The 14839-nt window shown below is 40.7% G+C and overlaps 1 protein-coding gene across 1 annotated transcript; it reads right to left on the bottom strand.

The window, feature by feature from the left end:
• Window positions 1–678: 678 nt before the first annotated feature.
• Window positions 679–12708, bottom strand: LOC148011856 (pre-mRNA-processing-splicing factor 8A). Its single transcript, XM_087670927.1, has 26 exons — window positions 12550–12708; window positions 11893–12202; window positions 11646–11769; window positions 10768–10860; window positions 9988–10378; window positions 9401–9893; window positions 8438–9228; window positions 8227–8312; window positions 7944–8126; window positions 7624–7866; window positions 7397–7468; window positions 6998–7302; window positions 6469–6923; window positions 6257–6383; window positions 5915–6153; window positions 5689–5812; window positions 5414–5603; window positions 5184–5291; window positions 4850–5103; window positions 3935–4551; window positions 3703–3809; window positions 2546–3436; window positions 2255–2452; window positions 1872–2150; window positions 1495–1737; window positions 679–1396 (listed from the first exon to the last, which is right to left on the bottom strand). Exons 2-26 carry the CDS (start codon window positions 12177–12179, stop codon window positions 1205–1207), a joined length of 7092 nt encoding a protein of 2363 aa, XP_087527053.1. The 5' UTR covers window positions 12180–12202; window positions 12550–12708; the 3' UTR covers window positions 679–1204.
• Between the last annotated feature and the right edge of the window lie 2131 nt (window positions 12709–14839).

Raw genomic sequence — 14839 nt, 5'->3', positions numbered from 1 at the left:
GTTGCCTTGCTTGATTATGCTCATTAGGCAATCTAAGTAGCATTTGAAGTTGTCGCCATTATGGCTAGGTTTTGCTAAGAGTTACCCTACTTATAAGATGGTTTCCAAGCTTCTAAAGAAGCTTTAGTGAATGCTTGAGCATGATATAAATATTTCCCATTATACCTGATATACATCTTTTTGGTATATTTTTAAAAGAGCGATCTACTATTGATTTTACTTCTAGGAACACATCCCTATAATTACATTACCTTGTCTACTCCTTACAAACGTTGTCACATTCTTGCTCCTTCAATCTCAGTCATTGATCTGATGCTGGAATTATCGACTTGCAAAACTTGTTGAACAGTGTTAAGGTTCTAATGCTGCCTCCAAATTCCATTATGAAGTACAACATATAGGTTAATTGTCAAAGTGCTAATTTAAATCATGCAATAATTAAAATTTTCATCTTCAAGATGATAAGCATGAGTTCATAGATTTTGATATGTGTGAGTGTCGTGCTCTCTTTTTTTTGGCAGTTTACTGCCTGCTTATCCAAAATAAACATGGATGATGGTACCAAAACACAACTTTAATGAATTAATTCAGCCAGTTCTATACTAGAGGATGCGCATGATCAGCCCTAGGAAGTTGTGAGAAACTCTGCAAACTACACGACACTGGTGAAGACTGCATTCCCGTTGATCACAAATTGCTGCAAAACAATCATTTAATTTACAAATGGAACTGCTAGCGCAAACAATTTTGCACATTTTCATTATAGCTTCATATACAAGTGTAATGCACAAGGATAATATACAAAAGAGCAGCTGGAGCATTAACCTAACTCTGTTCCAGAGGAAGATTTCATCTCTAGCTTGGTTTTGCTTTGATCATCACGTGTCAGTGGTTTACTTTGGTAGCGAACTTGTAACTGCTTTACGAAACTGCATTTCCAGCTACCAAAAGAATTCACATACATCCTTCTGTGAATACTAAATACTGTAATACCCTTCCAGGTAAGAGCATCATCGGTTCAGTCTCCTTCCATGCCACTTTCATACCCTTCAAGTAGAACATCGCTTCCATCTCCTTCCATGTGCTGGCTGACCGGTAACTTCTTTTAGACCTGCATGTTCATGTATCTGCAGGCATCTTGCAGAATTTGTTTCTTTCATCCTGTGAACTCGCTGTAGAGAACATAAACAAAAGTTTTTACATATCAAGTAAAAACATCATCCCTATCTCCTTCCATGTGGTCTGTTTCTTCCAGACTGCTGAACTCCAAAAAGTGTGTAGGCCTATGATCTTCATGGTAATACTCCCGTGGAGTGGCCAGTTTGATGCCATACTTCATGCTTGTAGAGTGTTTCACACCCATGTAATTATAATTCCAAGGTCCATTATCTGGAACCTGTAAAAAACCAGTAAGTAGTTAGTGAAAAGAGATCGTACTATAGAAAAAAGGACAGGTTCATGAATATAACTTATAGATGTAGATTGCTTGCATACCATATAATAGCCAAGAAAGCGATCACTGAGAAGCATTTGCACTTTCTCGTAATGTGTTAAAAGGTAGCCATGAGGGTTGTTTCCACTATCTTTGTTTGAGCGTCCCCATTCATAACCAGAAGGTGTCAGCTTATAAGCAGTCAATGAGCAAGACCCCGGAGTAAAACTACACGTGAGAATGATGCACCGTTCTCCATCCCAAGTCTTGTTATTCTCTAGCATCCTGGCATGGCTTGTCACATCCTGTCCAGGAAGAAAGAAGAAAAGAGAGCAGATTGATATCATATTATTTGAGGTCTAAAAACCTTCTATTTGCACAACATTACAAGTGAGGACCCAGCTATCAATAATGACATAGATTGGATGTTAAGGATTACCTGTGCTGACAACTGCGGAAACTCATTAGGTTGTGTATGCATCCAACCCAAAGGTTCCAGCTCATTCAGATACTCATGCTCAGGAAGAGCAGAAGGTAGATGCACTTGTTGATGTGTTCCCCACTGAGGAGGCATAACGATGCATCGAATCTCCTTCACTTGGGGATTATCGGGGGGGCTTACACCATACAAATAACCAGAAATCTGAGTTCTTAAGTCAGCTATACAAATAAACTTCTTTAGAATGTTCTTTGGCATGATGTATGTATAGCCAGATTCCTGGAAACAGAGAGAACAAGTCCTTGATTAATTTCTGGACAAAACCAGAATTTTAAAAACCCACATCTCTTCAAAACCAAAGCCATGGATGCAAAAGCACATACCTTTATATCATCTGAGTTCACATAGATGTGGTTAACACGAAGGTAGAGATTTGTGGCTGATATGGCCCGCACACGCCAATCAGTTTTAGAGCCAAACGCTGCTTGCTCATATGGACTTGTGGTGGTTACAATCAACTCGTCACCATGAACATTAGTGGTCTTTGTAGTGACCGCTGTGAGTTGACTAGCCTCTTTAGCCTGTCGACAAATTCAACCAATTCATGTGAGTGACAATTAGGACCCTAAGAAGGCCAGGTAAATTCAAACAAACATTGAAAACAGGAAGATTACCTGTTTTTCTATGTCAGCAATTTGTTGCCGTTGCTGTGATGGTGGGGTTATTTCTGCACCCAGAATGATATCTCGAATTTCAGACTGTGTGAGGGCAGAAGTGTTTACATTATTCTTCTTCGCATAATCAGACAGAATTAGATCTCTTAATGCCACCTCCACCTTCATCCACTGATCATCAGTGAGACTTGGCCAAATGTGATGGGACTCTGTAATTATGGTCTTGTCAGGCTTCAAAAGCATCTTAGCCTTTTCATTATTTACATGGAGTGCACGAAGTATCAATATCAACCGCTGAAATGCAGTGTATGAGGAGATTGTCTTTAACCAATCATCATAGATATTGAATAGAACCATTTGAGGTTCTGTTGCTTTCAAAATCAGATCCCCAAATTTCTCTATTTTCAAACATGCTTGGAAAGGAAGCTGCAATTCGCTACCCTTGATGACAATGTTAGGAAAGTCAAGTAAGTGAACTTCCAATGGGTCAAGCATTCCTTTACGAGTCACAATAATCTGCTTCGGCTGTTCTTCATTAGGCAGTGAACGCACCAAAGCTGCAACCTCTTCAGCTGTCTTCCATTTTGCCAGCTGACCAAGGCGCTTCTGACCAGCCCAAACACTAGTATGGATGACTTTCAAAAACAATTGTCCTGTTCGAGGATTGAAGATAAATATTGCACCATTGATAGGTTTGGTGGTAAGATTTCCTTCAAACGTCTTGTGGATAGTCACACGATACACATTAGTGTCATCCACAAACCATATAATCTGGTTACTGAAAAGCTCTCCATAATTTTGAGATGATAGGTATGGCTCTGTTGGTTCTGAAGAGTACAGTTGTAAACCCTTACGCACACGTTCACGCAGCACATAAAGTGCTGGATTTGCCTGCAATATTTTAGAAAGCATAGTTATGGTCCAATCGCCATGACTGCAAAAGAATGCTCACAAATACACATATAAACAAAACAAGCTCTGGATCAACCACAAGCTAACGTTACCATGCATCACAATCCAAAACTTTAATAGATTGTAGCCTCTCAATCGGAAGATATTATGCAATTTTGAAAATAACAAATACAGCCAAAACTACTTTGAGCAAACCACCAAAAAAAATCCAAACCACACTTCTACTATGAGAAAAGAGGGCCAACCTTCATTATCTTGTTCATAGCCTGTGCTAGAAGTGTCTTGGAGCCCGGAAACCAATTCCCAAATGCGGAATGCAAGTTATAAGCTAAGTCAATGCCAATCATGACTCCTGTTATCAGGAGAACCAAGAGTTAAGATCAAACACATAAACAAATAATGTGTTGTCAAATAGATCATACTTTCAAATTTCAAACTGCATACAACTTGGAGGAACAAAAGACTGTAGCCACTAACCTGTTGGAGCAGGGTAGATAGACATATTATCAGTTGTGTAATCCAAAAACTTGGCTCTTGTATAACGTTCTATATCATGGGAGTCATAATCACCCCATCTTAGCTGTACATCAATCCAATATTTATTTGTTGGCTTTTGATCATGCACATCTTTAGACTCTGCTACCAGGCTAGGTTTACTCATAGGCCACTTGAAAGCAGCAAAAAGAAGTATATCAGCACATGAACTATTCATCTTGTAACTCTTTCGGGGATGGATAGTCTCTTTTTGAACTGTCTCAATCTCCAAAGCATCCAACTCTTGGTCAAGAACCTGACAGAGATCCATAACTATACTTTCATGGACTTTCTGCCACAGATGGGCTCTAAAAATCTGTATCAGGGAAATCTTCAAAGTAGGAATTTTCCCATGCATGAAAATTCCTGTCAAATCTAGCTGCACTTGAAAGCCAACATACACATTAGCACGATTTATAGTTGGAGACCACCACAAAGTGAACCGCCGGTTTGGGATTTGATTAAGACCAGACCGCTGTGCATTTGTAAGCTTTTTGTACTTCATAGATTCTTCAAATCCAGAAGCCTTTTCCCAGAAAAGACCCTCCCAAGTGGGAAAGCTGCACCACATTCAATAAAAATGATTAGTGGCTCTTAAAGCTTAAGTTAACATGACCTGCTGCAATATCTATATCAGCTTGCTGAATACTCAGGATTCAGGATTGTCACTACTATGCCAAGCAACCCTTTGACAGTCAAGTCCTACATTCTCACACTCACTCAACTACTCTCATTGATCAAGGTCTCCACTTCCATTTTAAAAGGGAACTACCAGGTACATTTGGGTCTTAACTAGATCAAAAAGAATTGGGGGCTTACTTTCAAACAAAATAGTCACAATTATGAAACAGCACTTACTATGTCCCTTTGAATAGAGTGTGCTCCAAAATGCCTTCAACACCTCCCAGGGCCTGGATAACATCAGTCCTATAGTTGTTCAGATTCCAAAGCTTCCCATCATGCCTCTGATGTGTCCACCAAAATGGATTCTGCTTGAGGACTTGATATTGCTTGAAATCCGTCCGAACACGCCAACCTTTATCATAGGCAAGTGTGTGTCGATCCTTTTGGAAAAGAGTGTTAATGCGAGGTATACCTCTGTCCCAAGAGTCCTGCATAGAGCAAATATGTAAGGCAAAGTACACATTGACAGCATATATCAAGGGATCATGAGCCATACACATCCACTTACCTCCAAGTCTTCTAATGTCAGCCTCCTGTTTTGAGCTTGTGCTTCCTGCCGCTTTAAAGCATACTCAGCCCAAACACGCTGAGAGTCAATAAATTCACTCTCCCAAGGCTGATCCACAGAAGATACTTTCAAAATGAGATGGCCGCACCCTCCTCAAAAGCCATATGACTTACAGATAATAGTAATTAGCTCACTAAATTTATTTAAGATTTTCAGAAAGAAGCTCAAACCTGTATATATCGATAAAGATTGGGAATCAACTGCTCATCCTCGTGACTCATTCCACTGCGGAAATGAGTCACACCAACATCAGTTTGTTGGCTATATCTAAGGTCACTCTGTGGGATCAGTATGTGCCCCATGGACAACATACCCAAACCTCCAATCTCTTTGGGAGTATAAAATATAACAGGAGGAAACCTATCATAGACAAAGATTCCATCAAGACATAGCCACAAAGCTCAAAATCAGAAAATATGACAATGTGCTAAGAGAATATCCATACCTGCTAGGCATTTTTGAGTTCAAACCAATCTTGATACGTGTTTGAATTTTGTTTTCACATTTCACAAGCAAATCAAGCAACTCTTGAGTGTGAACTGTTGCTTCTCGGAAATATGTCATCAACCCTATGACAAGACAAAAATAGATATATAGTCACACTACAATAACAGATGAAAGGTCAAATGCATAACCATTTTAGGGCATCAATGAGGAAGAGCGAGACCTACCAATAAGAGCAGTATTCCATTTGTTGACAATCTTGGTAAATGTTGTTGATCCAGAAGACATGAGAATCTGTCTCACCCGATTCTCAAAAATTTTCAAATGTTCATCATCCACACGCAGGTATGCTACTGCTGTCCGTTCTTTTGTTTGTTCATTCTGTAAGTGCCATACCCCATCCTTGCTTGAGAAGGCTTCTTGTGACATGCGTATTTTTGGAAGAATCCGAACTTCAAAGCCACACCTATACATCAAAAAATAAGTCATTAAGGCATAATAAGCATCTCAAACTGGACGCCAGAAAATGGAGAGGACAGCCATTACATAAAGAGTGAGGAATGAATTACATGCTGAAAAGAAGATTAGGATTGTCCTTGCTGTAGACTGAGACAAAACTGTTTTCCCATTCAAGTGTAGTTATACTGCGAGGTAACCTGTTCTTAATGTCCCAAAACACACTCCGACCAAGATTCACTGCATGGATCACAGCAAGTCTTAACAGGGCAAACAAGAATGATAATGGACCAAACAAGCTAACCAGAAGGTTTACACAACATACCATCATGCTTCATAAGGCGCATGCGTGCATCCCTTGGCCAACACTTTTTGTTATTATAACCAACTATGTTTTCATTATTCGGATCAGGATGCTCCGTCAAATACCGTTGAATAAGATCACGAGCCTCCTCATGTGTGAAGCGGAACAATATGTGAACTTTATCAATGTATCTGGAGTATAACCGTATAGGATGACGTGTTTCAACTTTTGTGTCCCAATATGTAATGAACTCATTTGGCATTTGAGGTGGCCCAGCGATCTCGCTGGCTCGAGTAAGACCCAGAACCAACAGATCCAAGACAAGGCCATAATATTGCACCACAAATGAGGCAAACTGTAACCCTCGTATCAAACCATAGGAATTTGTATGACTCATGTCCTTATAAGAAAGGATGACATTGTTTTTTGCAGTTACATAATCAGCTATATTGTGATCAAGCACCAACCGGAGTAACCTACAAAGTAATGCCTATTTAGTTCAGAACAAACAAAATTAACAGCTTAAAACTAATGAAAGAACAAGTTATACCTGTTAAGCATGGTTAAATCAATCTTCTCAAAGAACTTCTCAAATCTTGTTTGAAGCATCACTACACACTCTCCTTCACTTGTATCCCATATGTCTTGCAGATTATTTATGCCTTGACACCACTTGTAAACTAGCAAAGGTGGAGGCTCAGAATCAGCAGGTTTGATCCAATTTGGAAACAAGTGTCGTTTATCACCTTCATACCACAAGTACTGATCAAGGTATGCATCTGTGATCTTTTCCAATGGCTCAATTTCATAAACTGGAATCAGATAACTATACAAGTCCATGAACTCTATCCCAACCTGGGAAAAAAAAAGTCAAAACGTCAACAATTAATACGAAGTCTGACAGGCTTGGTGAAAAGAACGTTGGAAAGAACAAGACATGAAAACTCACTTCTTTGAAGGCACGTTGAGTCAGTAAGTGTCGCTTGATACGGGACAAAGCCTCATGTGGATTATCATAGGCCTGCCATACAGAGCAATATTCACTCAGTTTGCATAACCTATCAAACCTAAAACAAGCAGCAGTTCTGAAGCCCTAACATCAGATGGATTTTCCTCAAATCTAACCAAACATGATGTATTGGTGACCAGGAGGGATTAAAACAGTGATAAACAGACCTGTTCAATCAAACCAAGCTCCTCGCGCTGTTGTTGATTCAATCGTACAGCCACACTATACGACTCCTTCAACCGTTCTAACGCAAGAATCAGAAGCTTTGTATCATGCTTATATGAGAGAGGAGGGAATGGAATAGGTGAAAATTTTCTGGACTCCAGCCAATGCACGGTAGTAGTATATATTGCAACTGCCTCCTCAGGGGTCACATAAGGACCATCCTTAAGATAGTTATGTTGTCGTTCCTGCCACATGCATTGAGCGTAAATATCACTCATGAAACACTTCACCACCAAAATCTGTTCTTGTCAAAGGCACCCACCTGTTCAGCTTTCAACCAGAGTCGAGTTAGTCTTCCAAGATTTTTCCTGCACACAGTCTTATCTACTGTAGCACCACGGCGTATTCTTTCCCTGTTGTAATGTGCAACATTCGTCCACCAGTCAGCCTTGGACTTCACATATCTTAGGATCATATTCTCAATGGGTACAGGCAGGCCTGGAACCTGAGACAACAAAAGATAGTCAGCAGGAATAAAAAGGTGTTCTGCACTGCATGTAAAACTAAGTGCTCTACTGTAGAAATCTTGAAATAATTATCTATACCTTCCAGGGAATGTTTGCTTTCCAGCATCGCCATGCCTCGCTGAGATGTTGCAGAATAACACGCGCTTTGTTTTGCTTAATACCCTCTGGCCATGGACACCAGAGCAAACCACCAACATTAAATGACAGTTAAGAGAGATGACAATCAGATAAAACATGAGATATACCAAAGAGTGCAACCAACATAAAACAGCTTCAAGAGACTACTAACCTGGCATAGCATCAAGTACATCATGCATAACAGCAGCTCTTAATTCCAAGTCAAAATGACTTTCGACACGCTGCTTTGTCACAGTTTTGGCAACTCCCTTAGAATGACGACCTTCAAATTGTCGTGCAAGTAGATTTCCAAGCCATCTTTCCAACAGTGGAACAACACCTCTAAGAAAAAACAACCACACTCTCCACATAGGAGCCCAAAACCCACATCCAGGACCTTTTCCTACAGGCCCCGTGTTAAACCGGTAATATATCAGGTGTTTCAAGTCCTTGCACATGCGTATTTGTCGCATGAGCCTGTACTTATACCTGTACATACCAGTAAGCTGACCAACATGTGAGAATGTGTATTGCAACCCATCTGCAAGCTGAAAAGCATCAACATTCCCCAAACGAAATTGGATATTGGCATCTACCACCAGTTTGGTCAAACGCAAAATCTCCCGACACAAATGAAATGCATTTCCAAATCGTGACTTTTTACGCTCTTTTGTTGTGAGAGTTTTCACTGGTTTTAAGTTAAAATTGTAGTCCAAATGAAGATAATTCAAGTTTTTCCTGTGGATCAACAAATTTAGCATGTTGTATCCCTGTTTACAAACTTGCAGGCCAGCTTCCGCCCAATCTAATTCAGTAGTCTGAAAAAACTTAGTAGCCCGAAGAGATCGAAACAGATACTTTTTCTTCTGAGCCTTAGGTGGCCGATGATGTAGCTCATTGAGTACAAAACACTTCAGCAACTTCTGGTAACTGACCCTGACCTTGACAGGATATGTTGGAGGGCTGTTCAGACAGCACAAAAACAAGTCAGAGGAAAGAAAAATTTCAAATGATACCCTTGAATTGTACTGTTTGACAAAGGTGCAACATGAAAAAACCAGAAATACCCAAACAATGATATTGGATAGGTAAAGATCAGTATAAAAACGTTCAGATGTTACTTTAATCCACATACCAGTGCTCCTTATACCAGTCAGAAACAAGGGGAATATCTTCAGCCCTACGCATGCGGCCTGATCTCATGTTGAAGGGCCGAGGGGCAAACAATAAGGCAATGCCAGCAGCTGTGGTGTCAGTGTAAAGAGGAATAGTCTCAAGTAGAGGTTCAACACCTTCAGGAAGAGAGAAATCATCTTCCTCATCCTCACCATCATCAAGAGACTTTTTTTCTCTTCGATCTGTTTTATAGTATGCAATAGGGTGAATAAGAGGGTCAAAATAGAAGGCAGGGAGATCAGGATCTTCAGTCCTAATATACATAACCATTGGAGTGTGGTAAATGCTGAGCCTCACTTTCCTGGGCCTATTATTGTACAAGTGGGGAAATGCAATCCTGTACTCCGTTCGCAATGGAGATCGAATGATCAGCTTGTTGATATCATTAAACTCATTCCAATCCTCATCCCCTTTTTCCATATCACGGTATAAAGGTTCAAATTTTGGACCTCCTGAAAAGCAGCACATAAGATTGATAAACATGCTGTGTGTATGACAAAATAAAATAACCTTAAGGACCAAAATAGTCAAACAGAAGGTGCCAACCTGGAATGCACATATTAAGTGCTTTAGCGGTAAAAAAGGATTCCATGTCAAAAAGGTAAAAATAGTTCCTGTCTGTCAAATCTGACAGCAGTTGCCCAGCCAATCTGTGCAAGGTCGCCATTATGGGCAATGATAAGTGCCACCGCTTGTAGCTAGGGCCATTGATCAACTTGGTCTTCACCAAAGGTTTATGATCATAGAACCATTCATAAACAGCAGAGTCTTCTTCCACATCAAGCTCAAGTTGTATCGGCTCAAGTGGGTCTACATCAAGAAGGTTATCAGCATAATCTAGAGGAGGCTCTTCATCATCAAAAGGAGGGAACCTCATCCTCTTGAAATGACGTCTGTCTCTTTTTTCACGCCTCATCATGATCCACATAGTGCCCCACTAGACAGCCAGAATCCGCAATTAGCTATACATCAGGTGGGTGTTACGTGAAAACAATGCATAGCCAAACAAACAATCTAATGTGGTCCCACTTTTAGAAGTGCAATACAGCACAATTGGAATCATCTATCCATCACAGGCTACTTATTACATAACAAATGCATTTACAAGGAGACATGTGCCGTATCAGCATCATCTCCTAAAATTCTAACAACATGCAACAGCAGGTAACATTCAACTATGAATGCAATTTGGCAGCTCCCGAATCATAGGGGAGAAAAAAGAAACAAGGTGTGCATTTTTCAAGCACTGGAGCACTTTTGACTGTAGATACCAACAGTAGTCTGTGATAATGAAGGCCCTTTAAAAATGCACTGTAAAAGGCTTACCTGAGCAAGATATATAGGTTCTACCACCCATGGAATCTCATCAACAAAAGTGATCGCCCCAGTAATGTGGTAAAGCACCTTCACTTCTCTGACCTGCAGTGAAAAAATTAGAGACATTAATAGTTCTGCTTCACAAATGTAAGAAAATGCTGACCAGACACTAAAAGAAGAAACTTGTAAGTGTGATTTAAGGGATTTTATTTCATGAAGATCACAGAATTTGAAAACAGGCTCGCATCAATACATGGCATTGCATGCAGGGTGCAATCATTTTCAAAAACCTCAACAACAAGTTGATCATCAACACACATACTTAGATTTCCTTAACATGAACTAACTGTCAGGCCCTAGTCAATATAAGATTGTCAGTACTGATGACAGGAGCATGATAAAATAGCCAAGGAAGGAAGGACAAAGAGTAGTAACCTAGTAGATCAAGGAAAAACCAAGTGGTCAAATGAACCACCACCAACAGATTTAGAGAGTAGAACAAGTATCTAAAAAGACAGCAGAGCAGTATCTACTCAAAATGTTCATCCTCACAAAGCTACCTTCTGGCCATCAACTTCTTTTTGAAATGCTTTTTGCATGGCTGTTAAAACATTAACAACCACAATGCTACCAAAACTGCTCCAGACAGGACATGCCTCTCCCAAATGCAAAAAGGCCAGTTGGTCTTCTTGACAGGAGGGAGCACAAGGTGCAAGACCAGAAATCTCAGGCTTTCATCCTAGAAAAACTATATCAATCTGGAGACATGCATCCATGACGTATAATTGTTCCAAAAATGATCCCTATGCATGTGGTGCTGCATTTCACACGTAATAGGTCAAACCAGTGCAAATAAGAACAAGAATCATTACTGAAGGCACAAGTACCTGTTCCCAGGGCATCGGCATGTTTTCAAGAAGCTTATACACTGCATGGGGTACAAATTTTAGCGCCCCAAGGTAAACACGCTTATCATGCCTGTACTTTTTGGATGACATGTCACCATGATCCCTGGAAAAGACAAACACAGTGATAATGATGCACAATTAGAGAGTGATCAACGTGTGCAAGCACAAAATCATCAGGTGGCAGCTAGAGCTAAAATCTACTGTAGAATACATGTACGAGATATACCTTATGATCTTCCTGACATGCTCTGGAGGCATGTCCTCTTTCTGTGTCTCCACAAAGCCAAATTTGCGCTTCTCTCCGTACCGTTTTGTGTTAAGTTGCATCCACTTTCTAGCCTTCTCTTCGAGCCTGGCTTCATAATCTGGCATTGCAGCATCCGATCCTGGTACAGGTGGAGGGGGTGGCGGTGGAATAGGAGCTTGAGAGGGGAGATGAGGAGGAAGGGGAGGTTGAGGAGGTAACGGAGGCATCATAGGGACCCCAGGGGGCCCTCCTGTATTGTACATCATTGGGAAAGGTTCAAGATAGCGGCCTGCACGCACAAATTACCAGTAAGTATGGAAAATCTTAGCCAAGAATGATGGCCAGCAACTGGCGAAAATCTGAATGGAGACCCGGGCAATATTCCTCTAGCAACACCACCGAGTATGGACCCTATGCACCGACAGAAACTCCCCTCACCGTTGCACTTCCTTTTTGTTCTTTGTGTGTGTGTGTGTGTGTGTGTGTGTGTGTGTGTGTGTGTGTGTTTTTTCGTCTGAGCATGCATAATCAACCCTAGTGTTTGCCGCTGATAAGACGCAAGAACAGCGAATGGCCGTTCGGTAAAGCTGCAAAACCCTACACATACATGGCTGGAACTGATCGGGAGGCACACACCTGTGAACTGCTTCGACTATCGATCTCTAATTGGAACTCGGTAGCACTTCAAGGAAGGTATGGCGTCCCCGCACTCAGCAGCAGCAGCACTCGACGAGCACTGAATCGACTAATTTGTTCTCCCGAAGGGGGAAAACCTTCGGGCGGTATCGATAGCTTCGATTTTTATACTCCATTACAGTCGGCTATAAAGTCCTCCGCTTAACTGTAATGTGATGTGACAATTACTTGGCTTAGCTTAAGCCCTATATAATCATTTTTTCTTTATGCATTTGTTTGCATTTGGGTTTAAGCTCTCCCAATCATAAATTATTAACATTTTTTCTCTCTGCATTCATTTGCATTCAGTGAGAAGTAAGAATTGAAAAATGTTCAAAACTCGCCACTACTTCGGTGTGAACCATCTCCCACTTAACGTGTAACATTCGCATGTTTTTCGTAATACAACTTATTGTTTTGTTTTTTCAACCGGGTTGACATGTGCATCAAGGCTCAAGTAACTTGATTTTGTGTGGTTTTGGTCCAAGTCCTTGTTCTTGCATATTTTGGTAGAGTTTAAAATCTAGTAGATAAAAAGACGTCTCCCTCTTTATAATTTTAAGCTCCTACGTCCTTTTTTCTTCCCCCCCTAATCTCCCTTGTAGACCTAGTAGCCTCAATCATTTACTTTTTCTCTCCCTCGTCTAGCAAGCCAATTCTTCTTTCACCACCTTCCCCAATCTCTCTTTGAAGGATCTTGAAATTTCCCAATGTGTTATTAGATCATGGCTCAAACTCTCCCTCTCTGAATTCAAATCTCCTTTTGAATAGCATCTTAAAAGGAGATATTCACCTTCGCTTCTCCAAATCCATCTTTAAGAAATGAATACCACTTTTTGCTAGTTGTTTTGGTTGTCAAAGTGGTTTTTTAAATCATGTGGATCCATGCCCTGTGTTGGCTACATCTTTGTGAAGGTATTGCCATCTTGCATCCAATTTTTCCCTTGTCCTTCCACTTTGCCACCATCTTTGCTATGTACTAAATTGAATGTCAATTGTCAATCCATTATCGCATTTCTTTTTTAAAACAAAGTGCAAGAAGATATCTATACCATCTCTTATTGAAAGATTCACCAAACCTGAGCCACAAAGCAAGGAGGGGAGATTTGTTGGGCCCCAAACCTATGTGGCATGCATATAGTACTCCCAAACCTTCATTTTTCTTTATTGAATTTAGAAAATTACATTTCTATACTATCTCTTATTGAAAATTTTACCAAACCTAAGCCACAAAGTAAGGAGGGGGGATTTGTCAGACCCCAAACCTATGTGGCATGCATATAGTACTCCCAAACCTTCATTTTTCTTTATTGAATTTAGAAATTTACCTTTAGCGCGAGTCATCAAACACCCAAAATAACATAGATTCTCTCTCTATGCAAGCAGTTACCATCTCTCTCTATGGCTAGCTAGCTAGCACACGAAACATTTAAGGTGCCTCTCTCTCTCTCTCAACTACAGGCACACACCACACAAACATTCGATTATGCACAAACTTATACATAGATACACGAACCATTAACCCCTTGCATGCAAATGTGCATGAAGTCCACAATTAATGTAAAAGGAGAGTTGAATGATTGATGGGAGGTGAAACATAGTCTACGTTAGAGTATAAGAGAGAGTGTGTGCCAAGTGGGGAGGAGGTTTCCACCCCCATTAGAGAGGCACAAATCTCTTTAGTGCATCATTAATGGTCCATTATCACCATTGCTTTAAAGGTAACTTGATGACCCGCGCTCGCGCTAGGATAATAAACACCCACGCTTGTGCATGTACTAGCACATAGCACTAGGATATTCTTAAAAGCCTTAAGGCTTGAATGCTAAGCATTGAAAAGCTTTGTATAAGTGATATTATCCCTAGTGTGTGAGCTTTGGTAGGGCATGTATATGGGATCGTTGCGCTCTTCAGGGAGTGAACTACAAAATGCGGTCCATGCATCAAAATTGGTGTCTGAAATCCTCCTTCGCCATTTCGGTTGTGCCTCGTAGCCTTGGACGGTTTTGGAAACCAGATTGACCTTATCTTCCCAGTACTCCTGTGGCTCTTGTCACCACCTAGTCATTATCATGCTCCTTTCTTCTATCCATTTGTTTGCAAGTTCGTTAGCCATATCTTTGATCTTGGCTACGACTCCTAGAGGCAGGGCCCAGTCCAGAGATCGTGGGAAAGCAAACGAAAGCTCGAATGGCCTCTTATGTAACTCTCGCTGACGCCAGATGACCAACTCCTGGGGCTAGTCCACAGG

This window comes from Lygodium microphyllum, chromosome 28 (assembly GCF_053477565.2).
Source record: "Lygodium microphyllum isolate KBCC chromosome 28, Lygodium_microphyllum_v1.1.10, whole genome shotgun sequence".
Classification (NCBI taxonomy): Eukaryota; Viridiplantae; Streptophyta; class Polypodiopsida; order Schizaeales; family Lygodiaceae; genus Lygodium; species Lygodium microphyllum.
The sequence above is the reverse complement of the archived record's forward strand: the minus strand, read 5'-3'. Positions and strand labels throughout refer to the sequence as shown.